Source organism: Drosophila simulans, chromosome 3L (genome assembly GCF_016746395.2).
Source record: "Drosophila simulans strain w501 chromosome 3L, Prin_Dsim_3.1, whole genome shotgun sequence".
In the NCBI taxonomy this organism is placed as follows: domain Eukaryota; kingdom Metazoa; phylum Arthropoda; class Insecta; order Diptera; family Drosophilidae; genus Drosophila; species Drosophila simulans.
The window spans coordinates 6,568,417-6,589,563 of NC_052522.2; the positions used below are offsets into that span (position 1 = coordinate 6,568,417).

The 21,147-nt window shown below is 40.7% G+C and overlaps 2 protein-coding genes across 3 annotated transcripts; one reads left to right on the top strand and one right to left on the bottom strand.

Annotated features, from left to right (window-relative positions):
• Positions 1 to 838: 838 nt before the first annotated feature.
• On the bottom strand, positions 839 to 14,896 carry LOC6737038. Its single transcript, XM_016170098.3, has 6 exons — positions 14,673 to 14,896; positions 3,545 to 3,763; positions 2,621 to 3,460; positions 2,408 to 2,565; positions 1,564 to 2,347; positions 839 to 1,492 (listed from the first exon to the last, which is right to left on the bottom strand). Exons 2-6 carry the CDS (start codon positions 3,624 to 3,626, stop codon positions 1,125 to 1,127), a joined length of 2,232 nt encoding a protein of 743 aa, XP_016030669.1. The 5' UTR covers positions 3,627 to 3,763; positions 14,673 to 14,896; the 3' UTR covers positions 839 to 1,124.
• A 1,220-nt stretch (positions 14,897 to 16,116) lies between these two features.
• LOC6737039 (ras-related and estrogen-regulated growth inhibitor) lies at positions 16,117 to 20,250 on the top strand. 2 transcript variants are annotated; one of them, XM_016170967.2, is made up of 3 exons: positions 16,117 to 16,851; positions 19,596 to 19,726; positions 19,788 to 20,250. In XM_016170967.2, exons 1-3 carry the CDS (start codon positions 16,764 to 16,766, stop codon positions 20,190 to 20,192), a joined length of 624 nt encoding a protein of 207 aa, XP_016030670.1. In that variant the 5' UTR covers positions 16,117 to 16,763; the 3' UTR covers positions 20,193 to 20,250. The 2 variants fall into 2 exon arrangements, with proteins under 2 accessions (XP_016030670.1, XP_039149429.1); XM_039293495.2 differs by lacking the exon at positions 16,117 to 16,851 and adding an exon at positions 18,431 to 18,885.
• The last annotated feature ends 897 nt before the right edge of the window (positions 20,251 to 21,147 follow it).

Below are 21,147 nucleotides of genomic sequence, written 5' to 3' on the forward strand. Positions count from 1 at the left end.
TCATCCTGTGGCGTTGTCTCCGTCTTTCCACACAAGGACTCGTACATTGGCAGACCAAGTGCTGGCAAAATATTTACGCTGCGTCATTGACTGAGTAAATGCAATTCATTGGACTCATAAATTGCAAATCGCGGTGGAAAATAACGAAAATAATTAACCAAGAAGTGGGATTTAAAGACAATAGCTTTTGATAAAAGATAAGCTTCCAGATAAAAGCTCCATAGCAATTCTTATTCAGCTTTTACAAACGGCTAAGTTCCCATGCAAAGGTCGTTGTCTAAGAAAACTTGAACTTATCCCGCAGAAAAAGCCAAATGTAGATGGCGCTGCATCATAGACGGCGAAAATGGAACTTAGGTAGATTTCTTCATGAGATTATAACGTGGATTATTGGCCAAATTACTTCCTCATTTACCTTCATTATATTTTTCGCATGACATTTCCACTTCCCGTTTTAACCCATAACAAAAACCTCTTCGCCAGTTATTATGCTTAATTTGGAAACATTTAATTACCATTAATTATATTTTTGTATAATTACATTTTCTGTTTTATTGTTACATTTATATGCTCATAGTGCATCATATATTATGCTTAGTAAAATCACGCAAATGTTTCATTAAAAATTGATGCCTTCATTTTTGTAACGTTGTAAAGAGAACGACGTGCTGTTTGGGGAAGTCGTTATTGCTTTTGCTGTATCCATGGCTATTGTTTGCAATTAGATTCGGGCAGTTGATGATTTGGTTGGGTGATATTTTTTGCCTTTGTCATCTTCCGCGTTGCGATTTAATTAAAATTATAAACTCGCTTAGTTGGCATTAAATAACAAATAAAATAAGTTCTACATGCGATTTATAAAAAAAGTTCATTTTTTTGTTTTAATCGTCTCCACTCCTTTGCTTTCATCCTCCTGGTGTATACACTTAGCAAAAATACGCATTACAAACTATTAGCAGTGTTGCCCTCAAGCGGGCGGGGGGCGGTAGGTGGATGAGGACGAGGCGTGGTTTACACATTTAAAAACTAAGAATATCATTCGCCCTCGATTTGAGAGAGGCGGAGCATTAGTGATCCATGCAAAGAGTAAAAGATTCATTAATCTCTGGACTTCCCACATTATCTTAGTATCTAAACTGTCCCTTCTTCCCCCTCTCGTTGTGGTAAACCCTTAGTGGCGAGTAGCTCCCGTTTCCGTTTCCATTTAGTGACGCTCCAGCGCCATTTCCATTTCCATTTCCGGTTCCGTTCCCAGCACCGATTCCGGTTCCGGTATTACCAAAGTTCTGCGATGCGGATCCAGAAATCAACTCCTCAGAGTGCTGTGGCTTGGCGGTGCATCGTGGGGCCAGGATCAGATTATAGATTCCAAAATAGACCAAAGCCACAACGCAGGCCACAATGGCCAGCCATTGGTAGCTGCAGGACCAGAACTCCAGTTTCGGATCCCGCTCATCGCGAGCCAATCCAATCAGAGCACCAAAGCCTTTGCCTGAAAGATACATAAAAAGTATAAATATTATAAAAAAAAGATTGACGTAGAATATCTTGCCCAACACTTACCCAATCCAAAGAAGGCCAAAACAGCAATGGCCTGTCCAGTTGCAGTCAATTTCCTTGGCATGGCATGACGCATATATAGGATAATAGTAATCCAAATCAGACCAATTACAGCCGGCTCGATGGTCTCCATGATGACAGTCAACCACTGGGTTTGGGCATCACTCAAAGCCGTAAACCTAATGACAAAGATGGCCAATCCACCGATGAAGATATTCGAGTGCCCACAGTACTCAATAAACTTGTCCACATTGAAGAAAAGAACCAGGATAAGGATCAAGCCAGAATAGCAAACGGCATTGACATCAGTGAAAGTCCACCGCAAGTAGCTATGAATGCTGCTCCAGAAGGTGCCAAAAAGAATGGACACCAGTGTGAGCACCAAAATCTCGGGAGTATAGCGACGGATGGCAGACATGGGAACCACCAGCATTCCGGTCTTTGTGTGCCACCACCACTCCGGCGGACTCAGTGGCATTTGTGTGGCACAGAGCAGCACCACAGCACCCAAAACAAAGCTTACAATAAATATAATAAGAGCAACTAGGGCAGCATCATGGTTTGGTTCGTTCTGGAAGAAGAACAGATCCAGCGGCGAGAAGAGCACTACATAGCCAATGGCGCCCCAAACATACTGGCGGCACACCTCGCCTCTTCCCTCGGAGGTCTCACGAACTGCGATCACGATTGCCGTGTTCAAAAGAGTCAGTGCAGCCATGGGGAAAATGTCTCCAATCAGGCGAATAGTCGTATAGCCCACGAGGGTATCCTGGACACTACCGGTGGTCTAAGGATAAATAAAAATATTATCAAATATGCATTTTATTTGAATAATAGTTATACTCACATTAGTACACTCGCTGTCCGAAAGCACACTCTTTTCATGATAGGGATTCACCACTTGGCACTCGATCATAGGCTTGCAGTTGCTGTCATTCTGCTTGTAGTGCTTGAAGTCCTTCATGTAATTCACCTGCTCCTCGGGAATGTGGCACTGGAAACCCTCTATAAAAATATACAAAAATAAAATCAAAAATATTTATTTTAATTATCTACTAACCAAGTGGGTACTGGCACCATCCTTCGTAGTCATCGTAGTGCTCCTCCTGACTGATCGCTGAGCCCATGAGGGCATCCATCACCACACTAGTGGTGTCCTCAGTGTAGGCGTGGCAGTGCTTCACGACATCCTCGCCGTTCTGGTTTCTTTCGGTTAGACAGACATGAGGCGGCTGGACGTACACTTTGGTGGGGGGTTTCTTGACCTGTCTGATGGACCGGTGAAGAGGAACCTCACCACTAATGGCCTCCACACCAGCACTATCTGCCGAATCCGAGTTGTCCACGTCCCTCCTGGTGCGCAAACTTTCGGTCACCGCAGTACTGCCCTCATCTTCGTAATCGAACTCCGAACTCTGCTCGGTTGAAGGAGCCACCGTGGGAACCTCAGCCAACCAAGCCACATAGAGGGGCTCATAGAGCTTGGGATTCTGGCAGCTGTAGGTGCAACGTGTCAGGTTGATTTTGCCCTCCTTCTGATCCCACCTGCTGCAAGTGGCGTTCGAGCCACAGCGCTCCTGGAACAAGAATCCTCCAGTTTCATCGCAGCCAAAGCTGACCAGCGGCTCTCGTATCTCTCCCCTTCGGGTAACTTCCGGAACGGCAAACAGAAAGGCATATATGAAGGCCGAGATCAGCAAGAAGACGGCAGTTAGCACTCGTAGAGTCTTTCCAAAAGTATTGGGGTTCTTGGCTGCCAACCGATCAGCCCAGGGACCAGCGATCAAAGGACCCAAAATGGAGACGAAGGGCGCCAAAATAGTAATGGTCCGGTATTCCGAGAAGTTCAGACCCAGCAACAGTGGCTTGGTGGCATGCAAAACATGCAAAGCTGTAAGACCTGTAGGATAAAATAAATATTTGTTAGTAATTAAATACTAACTAAAGAATATTTATAAGATTTTAAAAGTGCTGCAGTACTCACCGGTTATTACGAAGAACACAACAAACTTGAGCGAGATCAACGTCTTGTTGACACGCGGCTTTCGCTCCGCAATAAAACCCATTTTCTCGATTTCGGTTACTATAAACTATCTATATAAAATCTCAGTAATTAAGCCACCTTCCGGGGGTTTCGTTCTTCCTCGTCGATTTTCTCTTAGTTTCGTTGGGACTCAGTTGCTCATGTTAGACTCTATGGGTTCTGAAAAAAAATAGAAAAAAGAAACAAAGTTACATTTTCCGAGACAAAAAGGGAAGACAACAAAATATACAAAGACATTGAAATGCTAGAGCCACCACAACCACAAAAGTCACACACACGCACAAGCCGATGTGTAAATAACACCAACTGTAACCACATAAAGAATAAGATATCGGAGGCTGGAAAACTATTTATGCACCCGGTCGAATATTACACATGATGATGCTCTGCCCAATTGTGGGCATATCAAAAAGTAATCAAGCAATTAAAGGCCACCCATCGATGGTAATCGGTGGACAAGCACAACATGTTGAAAATGATTCGAAGAGCTCCCTATTAAAAATATAAATATAAATATATACGTGTCACAATGGGGTGTCAAAAATAAACAAGACAGAAACCGGGACAGACTATGTCCGCTGTCCAGATCTCTGTCCCGATCCCGGCAATAGGCCACCGTCGACATTCATAACGCACATACGCACTGTTGCACAGCAGCAACATAACTAACATAACCGAGTAATTGAACACATCGACAACAGCAAAACGGTAATGAAATATTTATTGTGCCTGCCCTAGACATAAATTTAAATTAACTGTCAACAAAATTTTCATTGGCACATAGCTTTAATCATCAGCAAACTGTTTGCTTGAGATTATGATACGTGGAAACAGATGCAGTCATTAAAATATAACTTTTGGTATATCTTGGATATTACATTTTTAATTTAGATGCTATTAAGCTAAAAAATAAAGGAGAAGTAGGAATTTTTAAAAAGATTTTGTCTTTTTTACATTTTAAGATCATAGTTATGCCATTTTATTGACCCGTTCTGTGTGCTTAATGCAACCACTAGACAGTGCGTTAAACCCCCTTGACAAGTAAATTGCTTGATAAAACGTAAAACGCATGTGTCGAGCAAGAATGCCACTCTTTTGCCGTCTGAATTGCAATTTGCAAGATGATACTTAAAGTGAGCTCTGTTCCTCAACATTGACAATGGGAGTGTGTAAGAAAAGGAAAAGGAAAGTGCCAGACGGTTATCGTCATAATTTCCCATTGCGCAGCTCCCAGCAAGAACTTGGATGGCAAGAAACAAGATTTAAGTAGTTTGTGGCAAAACCGGTTGTTTGGCTTGTCGTCTAGGCAAATTACATCACCCCGAGCAAAATAAGCGAAGCATTTGACTGACTCTGCGTGAGATCTACGCCCCCCAAAAGATACAAATCCACAATTACCCAACCCAAACAGAAGAAGGTCGAGCAGATGGGCAGATCAATCTACCATCTGCAAAATCTCACAAAAACCACCAGCTAATTGAACAAATTACATAGACTCCAAGGTCTGATTTACATAAAGTTTATAAACTTTTAGACTTTTAATACCACAACGCCGCTAGGTCAATTAATAATGTAAAATATACGATAGCCTTGCCAAAGATCAAGCCAAATGCAAACAAATTGATAAGTAAACACAATGACTCATATAGAAACACTCTGTAATCTTTTAAAAATAGATGAGCTCCAATCAGTGCGTTATCAGTTTTTATGACTGCAACAAATTGGTTTTACAGCAAATAATATAGTAAGCATTACCAGATTATCTCAGCATCAGCATTGAATTATACCGGAGGTACGAAAAAAGGTCAACTCGCTAAACAAAAGCCGACAAACTAGCAATGCATGACGTAAGCCAAATAGTAACAGAAACAATACGAGAGCAGCTATAAAAACTGTCGTTGGGTTTGAGACCGAAATTCAAATTAGTAAGCCAACGACCAGCAGCAAAAATCAAACAAAAAAACACGAAGCTTCAGTTTCAACTTAATGACAAAACGCCCCGCACGCACACACCCAAAATTGAAAGCAGAGAGAAGAAAACCGAAAACCCCCCAAACAAAACCATCCGAATCGGGGCTCCACAACCTGGACTACCAGTGATTGCCCCACATGGGCACTACGTATGACATAGTGCGCTTATTTATGACCTTTGGTAAACTTTGCCCGGCGCTAGCCCAGAAATTCGACAAAAAGTAAGCAGAAACCAAAAACAAAAATGGTTGCCCATTTTCAATTGCGTGTTTGGATAGTTTGAGATCGGAGGAAGAGGTGCCAGTCCAAGGAACCTATTCGTTGGGCATTTGACAATTAACCGGACTGTATATAGCACGGTGCCTATACGTATTACCTTCTGTAGAGGCCACAAACAACATGTATACCATTTCTACACATTGTGACTTTTATGTCATGTGTAATAAATAAATCATACATAAGCTTTCATAAATCCATTTTAGTATCTACCAGACTGTACTGCCCTTGACGCCCGCACATTTTCACGGAGTGATAATATCATCTCACAAATTGAAAATTTCAAATTTTTGATTTTTTTTGTTTTTTTTTTATAAAAATAGTGAAAATATTACAGTGTTGTGATCATCTTTAAAAGTCTTGTACGTACAATATCATTCCTTAACATAAATAAATAATTTAAAGCAAAAGCTCTTCACGCTTAAGAGGATAATATTTTCAAATCTTTTTAAAACTCCCTAGACTGGTACATCCCATATCTGGTTACCTAATCGACGGCTTTGCCGCCTGAGCAAATTATCCGAGTTTTCTTTTCGCTTTTCGCCACACGCCCGCTTGCAACTTTTCCGCTTGGGTGGCGCCTCTGCCTTTTTTTGTTGTTTTTCAGCTGCCAAATGAAAACCAACTGTGAGAACTCTGCGTGCATGTTGTTTTTTTGTTACTTTCTGTTGGGGCAACTTGATGGCGTCGCCAGTGGTTCGGTAATTATGTACGAATGTGCGCGTTTGTGGGCCTCCGAAAATAGAAATTTAATTACAAGGTACAACAATCAGCATGACCCTCTAATAATGTCGCTGCTGTTTTATCAGTTGTCAAGTAAATCACTTCGTAAATGTCAATTAGTGATAAGGCCAAAGCCAGCGACCAAAAATCAAAAGACAATGAGGTAATATATTTGCACATGCCTTATGCAAATTGGTTGGTTTGCATTTGCTTATTTGTTTGTATTTTTCGCATTGTTTACCCAACGATTTTTAACACCTCAACGGACAGCTGGAAACTTAAGTTTCTGACGCTGTCTAATATTTTTTCTTGAGCGCAATATTTGGCCACAAAGTTGCGCCTATCCATTGCATATCTCAGCAGACATTGTGGGTCAATTGGTTTTTATATAGATTTTGTCATTTTTTTTCGGTTTTGTACGCCTGTGTTCAGACAGCGCGCCGCCCGCTTAATTATGCGTAACGCGACTACAGAAAATGGAAAAACTAGAAAAGCCGCAACAAAGGCCGCTTGCATTTAGTTAAATTTATGAATGGATGCATGTGGGGACTTTGCCGGCTTTAATTAACATTTAAAATGCATAAATTGTGCGACCATTCGAACTGTGTCAACAATTTGGCTCCGAACATGGGCGGCGAGAGCTAACGTGTGGGTTGACCGCGATTGCCACTGCAAGTGCAGCGTCATTGAAGGTCTAGACGCTCGAAAAGGTCCAAATGAAAGTAAGCTAAATTTATTGGCCATCTTTCATAGCCTTTCCATGGCACTAAGCCAGATTTTTGGGCCAGTCAATGCACTTCAAATGCCCTGCATCGCCAGTAAACGCTACATTAACGCTTTCCCAAGTTTTCATTTCAGTTTCAATCGAGCGTTCGTTTCAAATGGTAGTTTTGCACATTTTCACACACACTTGCCTTTTGACATTTAGCCAGCATAAATTTCCCAATACGCAAATCAGTTTCGGTAGCCAGTTTAAGTCGCCACTCACACATATTTATCGATTTTCTACGCTATTTCGATTTGGCATTTTTCTTCGATTTCCTCGTTTTATTGTGCATTTAATTGGGTCTCTTCCATTTGTTTACATTGCAGTCACGTAGCGAGGTTCTGGTTTATTTTCAGAATTACTATTGCATCGGAACGACCTACACTCGTAGACCCACACATTCGAAAATCCATAGTTGAATGAACGTACATCTAATCAATTGGGCAATTTATAGAGTATGGAGTGTAGAGTGACTTATTGATGAATGCATCGTGGGGGGAGTTTTTGAGGTGAGGCTATACAACACTTCACACACGAATGCGGGACAAACCTTGGTCATAGTTTATAAGGCACACTTCCGTTAGGGCTTTCCACTAATGATATTGTGCAATAATTCATTGTTTTCGTGTGAGGTCTTTGTGAATGCGAGAATTGCATTGGCATTGCCATTCCCAGTGAGCCGTGCTTTATGATTATGGAAATGCCGTAAAGACATTTTCCTGACTCACAATCGTGTGTTGACAACTTGCCTGGAATGCTGCCTTCAACTTTTACACGCCACTACCAAAGATATCACTAATATAAAAGTCTTGAATCTATTCAAAATAATTTAGTCATTTTAATTAGGGCTTTAGAATTAAACAAGTAGTTATATAAAGAAATCTTCCGTTCTTAAAGTGCTGTAAACAAAACTATTAAAAAGCGCTTGCAGTCCAGTGTTAGATGCATTTCAATCCATAGATACATCAAACCTATTTATAGTCATTCCGCCCACTTGTCTTTGAGGAACTTACAATCTACTTAGCATCTCTCAACCGCCTGAAATGCACTTAAAAACGCATTTTCATTAACGGAATAACAAGGCTCCCCTGAGGAGCCATTTGGCTACTCGGTCACGCCCCCAACAGGGTGATACACGCAATCTAAACTATACAATCCCATCCGATCCCTTTCCCTTGGTGCACCATATATACATATATATATACATGGCCCGTGCTCCGCGTCGTCTAATTAATTAAGCTACGGAAATTGGGTCAAAACACAGGCAAGTGCATTGGGGGGGAACGAATGGGTGGGCATAGTGACCCGACCCTTCAAGATCTTCATGTTTTCCGGAAAATTCGTAAAATTTCCTAGAGGCCAAACAAGAATTTATGCGCAAATGTAAAGCCAGTGGAGCCCATGATTGAGCAATTTATAGAGCAGCCACACGCAAGTCACATTTCCCAGGGGCCAACGGGGGAAAAACTGGGGAAAAACTAGACAAGTTCCAAAATTCTGGCGAGGGAGCGGAGGTTAAGCTATGCAGATGAACAAATCCAGTGGAGAAATAATTTCCACATAGTTTATGGCGAAAATTCTCTCAATTAGTGCGAGACACAAAAATAGAAAATCTTTCTTTGCTCGGCGGGCAGAAAAAAAACGAATTTCATAAATATTTCAGCCTAGCATGAATTTATTGTTGTTTATATTTGTATTTAGCATCTAGTTTCAATATGGACCACAAACCTCAATTTTATGGCAAAAATAAGCAATCACAACAGGTTGCCGAAATAAAACTTAATTCTGATAAAAATTTCATCAATATCAAATATCTTGCTGAATTTCTCACAATTGTTTTTCGAAAATTTGAAATTTGTAGTTATTATACGCAAGATAAAAATACAAACATCAAAGTCTACCTCTTCCAGACATTTTTATTGTTTATTTTTGGGCCACACAATGTGGGGAATCCAAGGCATATGTAGTTTTTCAGGTAAACCCATTGGAAAATCAATTTCTTGTTTAGATTTTGTGGTGATCGCTGGGGGGCAGCCATCACTTGAATGCAAATGGGCCGGCCGGCAGCAGCTTGCAACTTGTTGCCTCCTCATGCATTTTTGTTTACAGCACTTGTTTCTTGACTGATTTCCCAGTCAGCTGTCGGCCAAACTAGTCAGCAGAGGTGGGTGTTTGGATGGTTTGCAAAATAAAAAAAGAATTGCTCATTTAATTCTGCTCCAAGTGGCGGTGAAGCAAGCCCCATTAAACTGTCCAAAACTTTTGTCAGCTTCAATTTGTAGGTGTCGTGACCCCAGAGACAACGAAATAAAATGATCTCGCGTCTACGTTTCTCTAGAGATATTTGGAGCAATGCCTCGATGACATCATCTTCTCGTTTTGACGAAATATTTTTCGGTGCGATCTATATTTAAAAAACTTTTTAGCACTCGGTGAATGAGAAAGGGAGAGGGGATGCCATCTAAGAGCTATATTTGATTCACTCATCGTAGGTTATACTGTATTAATTTACTTATCAAAAAGAACGTGCGAGCCTAGGGCTTTCCAAGCTATAACAAAAGAAAAATATTTTATTTTTCTACATAAGACCGCAAAAAAAACCGAGTGACAAATTTTTGTACGCCTCATTGAACATTTACTATTTTTAAAATTAATTTTTCACTTAACAAAACCGATTGACACCATAAAAATGAGATCATACCGCAAAAGTTTTGATAAGTTTACTTATGGACCCAGATTCAGTTTTCTAAATCAATTTTCCACCGTTAGGCAAATTATGATATCATGCTCCATAGATTGCTGACTCAATGTATGAGATATTTGCATTTAACCTTGTATTTTCCTATGCATTTGGAACGCGCCAGTGCAGCGTGAAAATATTTCTGCCTGCCGCCACCCCGCGTTTCCAACTTTCGAACCTTTTTGAAATAGTTTTGCAAGTTTTTTTTTCGATTGCGACATGGAATTCGAGCTTAATTGAATTGTAATTGCACTAGCTTCAATTTGGCTATCAATTAATTATTTAGTGCCAATTGCCGTTATCCGAAAAGAGAATTAAAGTGACGCCGCCGACAATTGAGACATCAGTTGCGCAGACGCAATGTGGGGCCTCCAAAAACGTATGTTAACCTGCGAGCTGACCATTTTTGGAGCTGGGAACCAAAGTCAGGGGTGCCCAGTGGCGCTGACGCGACCCAGAGTCGTGTCGACGAGGATCTTTGTCCAACCAAGTCACGCATTGCAGACATTTCCTCAAAACTTGATTTCCAATTCAATGGCAGCAAATGCAATTCTGGAAACCGGCCCCCAAGAGCGCCAGCACGAGGTCCGCAAAAGGAGATACATAGATACATTTGTAGCTACAAGTTGGCTTTGACGTTGGCCTGTCATTCAAGCGGCAGATACTCTGATACTCGTAAACAGGAAAACATTTCCTCGAATGCAGCATTAACTTGAACATGTTCTCGATTGGTTCACAACATTTCCTTTGTCTGTCCCTCGACAACGGAACACCAAAATGAAAAAAAATACAAAAGTCTTAGCAAATCCCTTTTTATGTAGCGTGGGCAGTTGGCGACTTGCTTGACAATGGCGCCGTCTGACATTGAAATTCGCTGGCAATTTAACTGCCTTATTTAGTAGAGTAATGTTTGCTGTCCTGGTCGCCAAAAATCAAAACAGAACCAACAAAAGTTTGCCCTAGTTTCGTTGGTCCGCCAAAATAGTGGTGCGTCATAAATGAAAACAAACAGAACCGAGCAGCTACTGTAAATGCTTGGGGGTCCATGACAGTTGCCGAAATAGCCCGAAAGTATCTTGCTCTCTGCAAATATATATATATCTTTAGGTATATATCTTTGAGACAGCCTGAAGGAGGCGTCGTCGCCTCTGAGTCATCCACAACTTGCAAAAGCTGTGACACACATAATGAAAAATGTTTGGGCACTATATAGATTTACAAGACAAACCAAATACAGTGAAAGCTAGATGGACGAACAATTAGGAAAAGTTCTACCACTATGGTCAAGTTTTGTGAACCATTTTGTGAACTTTATATATATTTACTCAAAGAAGGGGAAACTATTTATATAACTTGCTCTTTCAAGGCCACTGTAAATTTTAAATATTTATTTGTTCCAGTTCTGTGACATAAGGCCGTGTAAATAAACCATCTTCTCCAACGCAAACAATTAATGATCCAAAGCAAACACAATCGAAATTTAAATGTTTACTTCCTTTTTTTCCCCTCTTTTATTTTCATTATTTTTTATTTATGCTTTCGAGATTATTTCGGTCGCCATGGGATCGTGTTTATTTGCGCACATGTCTTTTATATAGAAAAGCATAACCCACTGAAAGTATCCTCACCAGATGTGCGAATGGATGAGCTCAAAATGTCGACAGTACATCCCACAACATATACACACATGTGTAATTTCAAATTCTGGAAAAATCAGCACAGAATGAGTTTAGCTAACATAATTTCGATACGAGAGCAAATTAACCGACTGGCCAGCAGAGCGATCTTTGAAAAAGATCATGATGAGGTTATCGCTGATGACGGCAAAATGATGTCATATGCGGCGGACACACTCGAATGCCTTATATCTAAAGCTTGTTTTGGGTTTTGTGTTTCAAATTAAACACATACCAATAAATGTAGGTACCGCCTATATATATATATAAATACATATACATATATAGTTTATATGCCTTTATTCCCGGCACCTCTGGCCCACAAATGAGCTTTTTGTGTTGGTTTATAGCCCCATTGTTTGCCATTAGAATGTCTTGTCTGCCGGTTTTAAGCCCCGAAGTTGTTTGTCGGGTTTTTTTTTGTTGTCTGCAAAGATCGACGCGTTACTTTCTGCAAAATTCAAGTTCAAGCCAAAAGCGATGCGGGTGTATGTTTTCGTTATTTCTTTTGTACATATCGAAAACAGCGGTAGCTTACACGCATAAGAGAGTCAAAAAAAATAAAGCAAGGTGGAGATATCTTGAAGTTTCTACGATTTCCTAGGGTTGTTGTCTAACCTATTCTAAGGGTGGTTCCCGGCAAATTCTACCTTTTCGGGGTGGTTTCCTGCCTCTTCTAACGACGCTTCTTGGCCCCCTTTTTGGCGTAGATTTCATTTTTGGCTTGATTGACGGCAACGCCTGGCGTGTTTTAATGCCTATTTCCTTCTTTAATTGCAAGGGGTGGTTGTTATTATTTACGTTTTGCCTACCGGCATTTGTTCCACCCTATCGGTATTTTTTACCAAATCCCACACGCATAACTTTGCTACTTTTGGGCTACTTTAGGGTTACTTGGGGTGATGATAAATTGCTCAATTTATTGATAGATCATGAATTATTTCCAAGGATCTGGGTCAAAGATATAGAGAAAATTTCCATACATAAAAAAATCAAGAAACCATCGTACCGCTAATATTTTATTTTTTAAGTAAATCGAGAGATTTCATTTTGAAATTTGATATGCGAACTTCATACTGCGTAAATGTGTGTACTGTAATTTTGTAGTACTCAAAATACAATAAAAGATTAACCATTTATTAACCAAACGACACGAGTTAATTAAATTAGAGACTAAATTAAGTAATTGCCTTTTTTTAAGACCATTCAGGGAAATACCTTTCCACTGCTTTGGTCGCTGAACTCATAAACCTATTTAGCAACTATTAGGTCATTCGCTTGAAAAGGAAAACCCGAAAGGGGCCCGTCTGCCACTGGAAACTTCATAAATGGGCTGAAGAAAAAAAAGTGCAATTGCGACTCGCTAAAAAGGAAATGCAACAGATGCAACACTGTAAGTGGAAACGATGCCGACGTCATGGGTGGAAAATAAAAATGTCAATAAAAATTACGGCAAATTGCTAGGAACCCCGCACCCAACCACCCCGCAATCCGCTGTCATTAGGGGGCGGCAAGTGGTCACACGCAGAGTCCTTTGTGGGCCCTTTTATTGTAGTTGCCAAGTTTACTACTCCATCCCATTCTATTCCTAGGGTCCTGGCGTCAATTGAGCGCCTGACTGATTAAATTACCCGAGTGCACAGTGTGCGCTACGAACAAAAGGACAATGGAATAGGGGATTGCATAGTGCATTAAGCAATTGTCCTTTTTATATGTGCCATATATATGTATATGCCATGGCCATGTCGCCAGGCTGTCTCAGCGTCAGTGAGTCGCCGCGAAAATTGCATTTTTCAGTGCGTGAACGAATAAAAGTTTGTCCCTACAATTTCATTGATTTTCTCTTCTGCGAGCTGATGATTTCATTCGCAGACCCTAAAACAAACGGGAATCACGAGAATCCTTCGAGCCAAATGCAACACGTGACCGATGGCAAGCGAAGTCCTTGCTGGCAGCGAAGTCGTCCTCCATTTGTGGTTAGTAAGTCACATCATTTTCGCTTTTAATTTCGTCTTTTGGCTGCCAACGGTGACCGCAGAAGCCGACAAGCCAGATGACATCACAATTTTGTGAGTGGGTTTGATTGTGTGTCAGTGTGTTTTTTGTGCGAAATGATTGATGAGTAAGCTTTAAAGAAGGTTTCACAGAGGACTTGGGAAGGATAATTATAAACATGTTATCCAAAACATGGTTTAAAAATAAAGACTTTTAAATAAAAAAAAAAAAAGTATATAAGGGCTGCGCAGATTTTACTACAAAAAATGTAAAGTCTCACAACGAAATAAAAAAGATTATAAATTTTAATTTTTATAAAAGTCTAAAAGTTGCTGTAACGTTTTGCGGACAAAACCCGCTTTTCCAATTTAAGAAAATTATTTACATGCAAATTCACTTATAATTGTCAGTAATTCCATGGCAAAATTCATATGAATATATAATAATTTTTATTTTATTTGCCTGTCCGCCATAAACGGTAGCCGAAAATCGCTCAATAATGTTTCCGTTCTTATGGCAATTGCTTAGGCTAATTATTCAGTCAATGGCCAATTCGTAGCTTCTTGTTTGTTATGGGTTCATTATTTGCTATTTATGTATTCTCCATTAACCAAAAGCACACACTGTCAATCGCACAAGTAGAGTAACAACACCGAGCACTTGTCGTCAGGGAATATACGAAATCGTATTTGATTGTATTTTTTATTTCGCTTTCTTTCTTCTTATTTTCAAATTAAATGAAAATATTTCAAATTCAACACTGGCTGGCACAAGAATAACAGGCGACACTGCCAAGCTAAACGCGCAGCGATTTCTAAAAACGAGTCGAGACTACGAAAATAAGTTTTTCGAATAAGCCAAAGAAGCAGATGGAAACACACTATTATGTTATGTATAAGTAGCTAATAGAGGAAAACACACCGAAAAGTGCGCGTCGCGCGGTTGCCTCGAATAAAAACTACTTTGTTTTTATTCGATATGTATTTTTTGTATTTTGGCGGCAGCTGCCAGAAGTCAAAGAAGCTCCCGGCGTGGGTGAGTTTCGAGACACCGTTTCGATATATTTTCCCAACTGGTAATCCGCGTGCGCGTCCAAACGCCTCGCCGTTCGAAAGAAAACTAAACGGGCAACAGCGGCAAAAAACCGGAAAACATTCGCAGCCAGCTGTTTCGGCTACCCTTCCCAATTTCCCAATGTGCGGGGATGCGACTGTGGCTTAAGAGTCGTTGGAAAAATAGCGTTGCATACTTTTCAGCGGTCGGCGCCAATGATTACCCCTATATTTGTGTTACGATTTCTGTTTGGCTCTTGCCAAGATTTTCCCGTCTAACGAAATGCTTTCCGCTTTTTTCGGCCGTCTGGAATTTTCAACCCTTAGGGCTGCTCACATTCGCACGGAAACACCCCCGCAATGGGAAATCCTCGGCGGCACAATGCGGATAGACACACGTGCATTGTTGCTGAGGGTGTTTTAGTCTGGCTGATATGCATATGGGACATGGCTACAGACCATTTCCTTAATGAACTAGAAAATATTGACCTAATATGCATAACTAAAAGGTCCTTAATTCGTTGTCAACATGGGGCGGAAACGCTAAATAAATAATAATATTATGTTTATGTTTGCATTTGGTGGATTTTAATTGACTTTTACTATCTGATAGTTATTTGATACTTATATTTTCCCAAAAGGAGAAAACATTTGGTTTTGCTTAAAACTTCTTACTTTCTAATTTAATCAATATTTTATAGTTGGAAAGCATAATATGTACCTGTATATTCATAATCCTTACTTCCCTGAACTAACCTCCCCCAAACGCTTAATAATTAATTCCTACGCCAGGTGCAATTACTTTGAATAACCAAACAAACTTTAACCGCCCGTCATAACAGCTGCAATTTAAGGGGCTTTTCGATAATAGAAGTAGGATAACCACACATCCAGAAACAGTTGTCACCCCACAGCTGCTTCTCCCAGACCCAGAGTGTCAATTAAATTTAATTTAAGGCGACATTTGCCGTTCGCCGCTCGCAGTTGCATTTGTCTTGGCCCACAAGAACGATGATGATGATGGCGGTTGGCTCCCTCGAAACGATCCTAAATAGCCGCAGATATAGCGATCGGATGTGGCACATCGATGGGGCTATTTTCGATGGCACCGATTAGCCTATTGGCCGACTGAGCAACTTTTAACTTTAACCCTTTGCAGGGCGCGTGTCTGGGAATTGGGGATCGGAATGGGGGATTGGAATTGCTCCGCTCCGCTCCTCGTACTGTCTATTTTTGGTTGATGCTCGCTCGCACACTCGCGAAAAGCTATAGACATCGGGTCGATCGGAAGATCCCCGATCTACACTTACACTCCGGCGTAGCACAGATTCCGCCGCTCTTTCTTTTCAGTAGAAATCAGTTGGCCGCGCAAATCGCACGGATGCGGGCGGGCTAAAATCCAAGAGATACAATCCCAACAAAAAAAAAAAAAGGAAAATAAGCAGAGATCAGTCAGAGAGAAAGAGAAAAGGTGGAAAAGACATACTCCAAATCAGATCGAATCGTGGCGGACTGAGATATACGCAAAATTGATGGTTTAAATAAATAAATAAATGAGTTTTCGGTGCGCGTCGAAAGTGCAGTGCGCGATTTCTGTATCAGTATCCACAATAATAATGCCCAAAAGCATAAGACAAAAATCCGAAAAAATATTTCGAATATAACCTGCAGCCAGCGGCAGCAAAAAACTCATTAATTTTCCAAATTTCACCCAAAACAAAAAATCAAACAAATGAACGTATCTCACGGATGCGAAATTCGGTGTGCGGCTGTAATTTTAAACGCATTTCTTGCGCTTGTTTTGACATTGAAATGAAACAACAATAACAATCGGATAATTGAAACGGAGAAAACCCACGCCAACGGATATACACCTGCCGTGAAAACAAAAATTTAAGTTACAAAAACAAATCTATCTAACTAAATCAAGGAGCTTGGAGAACTCAGGGATTGCGATAAGATGACCACGCGTGGAATTCGGCGCAAGAAGTCCACATTGACGGAGTTGAAAATCGCCGTGATCGGAGCGCCCAGTGTTGGCAAAAGCGGTAAGATTCGAAATACCGCGATGCCAAGTGCCTCCGCAATAACAACTCGAAAACAATCCGAGCAATAGCAGACGTATCCAATAGATACTTGGGCAGCATTGTAGCATGGATGCCGAGCAACAACAGCAAATTAGTTGAGCAATCGCCGATTCGTGTATATTTAGACTTTTGTTTGTTTTGTTTATAAAGTGGCAGCATACATATACGATTGCAGATATCCCCCCAATACACACACCAACACACTCTTGCAACTGGGAGTATCTGTGCCTCTCCGTGTCTGGGTGTGTGAGTGTGGCGGCTGCTGGCACTTTGGCATTGCCTGCCGCCTTAATCGCTTTCCACCGTTTGATTTGACAAGCGGCTCTGGCCAAAAGACCAGGCCATGCTCTAATTTACGACGACCCATGAGCACATCGCATACTGCACTGAAGAAAATATTAGTGGAAGTACATTCTATCAATCCCAAATAGAGAAGCACACAAGTTAAAGCAATATACTTACTATTCCTATCACAACAGTTGAAATATTTGTTGGTTCAACAACTTTTATTTAACATTTTAAAAATATTTCTTTGAGTGCACGGGTTCAGCTCGTATATATAGTTAGCTGCTCACGAGATCACAGATCATTGTCAGCTGAGACGTTGCATATTTCTTCGATGCGAACGACTTAGCATAAATTGATGTTCCCTGTCAGCCATCACGTATGCCGGGCATCCCCGAAATATATTTAATTTGTAACACTTTGTTGGGAACCCCCATCCATAGGACGATACTAATGATGATGATGGCTTTGGCCGGGAAATTTATTCCCGCCTCTGTCAACTTAAGTTTACCCCTGCGTTATAAATGTTCCCAGTGTCACATTTTACCCCAGTTTTATATTATTTCTTGATCAGTATAAGCTGAAAATACTTTCCTGCTACCCCAAAGTTTTAAGGAATAAAGCAACAGCTTCACTTGACCTTTTCTCTTTTGAAAAGTAATCTTATATTTGACCATTTAACGAATTAAATCTTGTGTGACTTTAAAACTAATGTAGAAATCCCGAAATTGTGTGAGGCCCCCAGTCATGAGATGTCAACTTTGGCTTACACCTGCGCACAATATGTCCCGGTCACAACTAATTTTGGGTGTAAATAGAAAAGAAAAACTGCCGGGACCGGCAGAAGATCGTGGACAGTGGAGCCATATGAAATATGACTAGAAAATATGTGCCACTAATAAATATAATGTGAATGAAAAACCAAGAAAATAAATGGAATGGCAGGCAGTATACGACTGGGTGTGGCATTTGTGACAGAGAATAAGCTACGCCTTCTCATTTTATGGCGAGAATGAAGTAATAGAGTCAGTGGATTGTAAAATATTTAATTGAAGTAGTCACACAGAAAAATTTATTATAATTATAATACTAGTAGGGATCTTAACTTAACTTAAAACTAGCTAAATGGTAAAAATTCATACACTCTTCTGGTTCACAAAAACAAAACACCCTTAAGCAAATGGAATTCCTATCCCAAAAGCAACATATTATATATGTTTAATAAATTTATTGCCACATATTTTATTGTCACTCCGCCACCATCAGCGACCAAAAACCGGGAAAATATTTAATTCAACTGTGTGTCTATGTCTGTGGATGCGGTGGAGCAATTAAATCGCCCACATCCACCTCCACGCCCACCGCCCACCGCTCGCCGGAAAAATTCACCGTGCACACACGCACTTGGCCACATAGACATATAGCCATATAGACATATGGGCCTAGACGAGATCAGTGCCCAGCGGGCGGAGAAGCGCCATCCCCATTGCCATTCCGGCGTCGCGCGTCGAAGAATTTAAACGTTGACCTCGCGGAAAGTATAAAAGAAAATTCGGATAACATAAATTTTGAGGGAAAAGCACTGGTCTTATGTATGCGGTGTTGGGAAAATAAATGATGAAAATGTCATTAAAAAGTCGCGAGGCAACCAAGGCAACCACTAGCCACACAAAAAACGCACACACGCGAGCGCAAAAAGCCTTAAATACAGTTGGTATTCACTACAATTATATTAAAAATATATATTAATACATTTTAGTTAGTCCATTGTCAAATATAAAAACGCGTAACCACATAAACCACAAAAAATAATTTTTTGGATAGTAAACAAATATAACAAATTTGCTTGTTTACCTAGGGAAATGGATCATATAAAGTAAAATTCGCACAACTTGAAGCTTCACTGCTTCCTAGAAGTTGTCATCCTCGCTTGAAGTGGCGCCTGAGGTTTCAGTTCCCAGTGTTACTATTGTTGTTGTCTCACTTTGCTTAGACGTGAGTTCAAAGGACTTGCATAGGAAATGACCAGGTAGCAGGCCAGGACGAACTTCACCCCCTCGGCAGGACACGAGGCCTACGAAGGACGACGTTTGTTGGCCCGAGACACGCAACTTTAGGGCTCAGCGTTTTGTTGCCGGGCAGCCGAATCGGGTTTATTAACCCCACAAGACACACTTTTCACAATATCCACCTGCCCCGGTGGCAGTTTCTTCTGCATTGGTCCCTGCAATTCATTTTGGCAGGACTATGGAACTACTCATACTTTACGCTCGCTTAAGTCCTGACCCATATCCGAAATGAGGGTTGTTGGGTTTTAGAGGGCGTTACCCTGGTTTACACCTGATCCCGCTGATAGCGCAGACGACAATAAATTAAATTCATGTTACGTAAATGGTTTTGGTTATTTAATTTGATTGCAGCCCTAATTGTGCGTTTCTTGACAAAGCGTTACATCGGGGAGTACGATCATCAGACTGAAAATCGCTACAAGCACGAGGCAATGGTGGATGGCGAACCGGTGCTCTTCGAAATACTAGACACATGTCCCAAGGTGGGTTATGAGAATCTAATAAAAATAATATAGATTATAGATTAATTTCGCATATTTCCAGGCTGAAGACGAATACCCCAATGCAGCTGAGCTCGTTCAGTGGGCCGATGGCCTACTGCTGGTCTACTCGATAACAGATCGCAAGAGTTTCAACTATATACGCCGTGCCAAATCCGATCTTCAGTCCGATACACCCGTCCAACTTTGTGCCAATAAAGTGGACATGGTGCACCTGCGCCAGGTGAGCCGCGACGAGGGCGAAATCCTGGCCAAGGACTTTGAGTGCAAGTTCAGCGAGGTCTCCGCCGCCGACCACGTCGACCAGGTGGCCGAGGTTTTCAACGAGCTGTGCAAGGAGGTGCTGGCCTCTAAGCGCAAGTCCAAGCAGAGTCTGCTGGAAAGGATGCTCGGCGGAGCACGACCCTACAGCCGAGGGAAGAGCGACAGCAATTTGCCAAAAGACTGATAGCGGTGATGGGATTTTTATGTAAATAAATGTACATTTTTCTATAAATCAAACGGAACAATTCGAGTTTTTCTTTATCCTATCATTGTTATGCGATTATATTATTATATTATGCGAAGTATATTATAACTTAGTAATTACAAAAAATATCTCATGCGTATCTAATAGATACATATAAAATTAAAATGTATAATTCGAACATTGTTATTATTATTTACTCTCTTCACGGAAATGAGTTTCGCAACTTTCAGCTTACGAGAGACTTCAGCAACACGAAAGCTTTTTTAGCAGCTTTTGAATTAAATTGGTGGCGCCACTTGTATACTTGTGGTAAAATCAAGTTGTAAAATAATTGTAAAATACAAAACTGGCCCTGATTTTCAGTTTTGGCAAATATTATTTGTTTTAAGCCAGTTTTATAACTTAAGGAAGAACAAAAGGATGTTTAGTTCCTTGTGCTTAATGATGGGAGAGATCACTTCACATACATATAGTGTTTTTATGCTTCAAGGACGAAACTGATGATACACTTTGTATTAGAGGCTCGAGGGGGCGTATCTATTAGCACCAAGTTAATATGTTTTATCCCAATTGTCGATCGATTAGGCATTCTGAATATTTTCATTCAATATTAACAAAGGAAAAAACTTACAGCTGTTAGCATTTTATTGTCAAATATGCATACTGTGCCTTTAGCCGTAATTTAACAACTTCAAACCCATTATTAAAGAATTAAGTATTCAATCACTTAACAGGTAAATTCCCTAACCCACTGCCAACCTTTGGATTCTTCCCCAACTCTAGGCAAACTTCCGCTTTGAGAGCGCGTGTGCACGACTTTTAATTAGCCAGAGTCAACAAGTGGCCCAGTGAAGCGTGTAAGCCCACTTAAGACTTTCGGCTCCAGACTCTATACATGCAGCTCCAGCTCACGCTCTCGAAGATGGGACGGTGA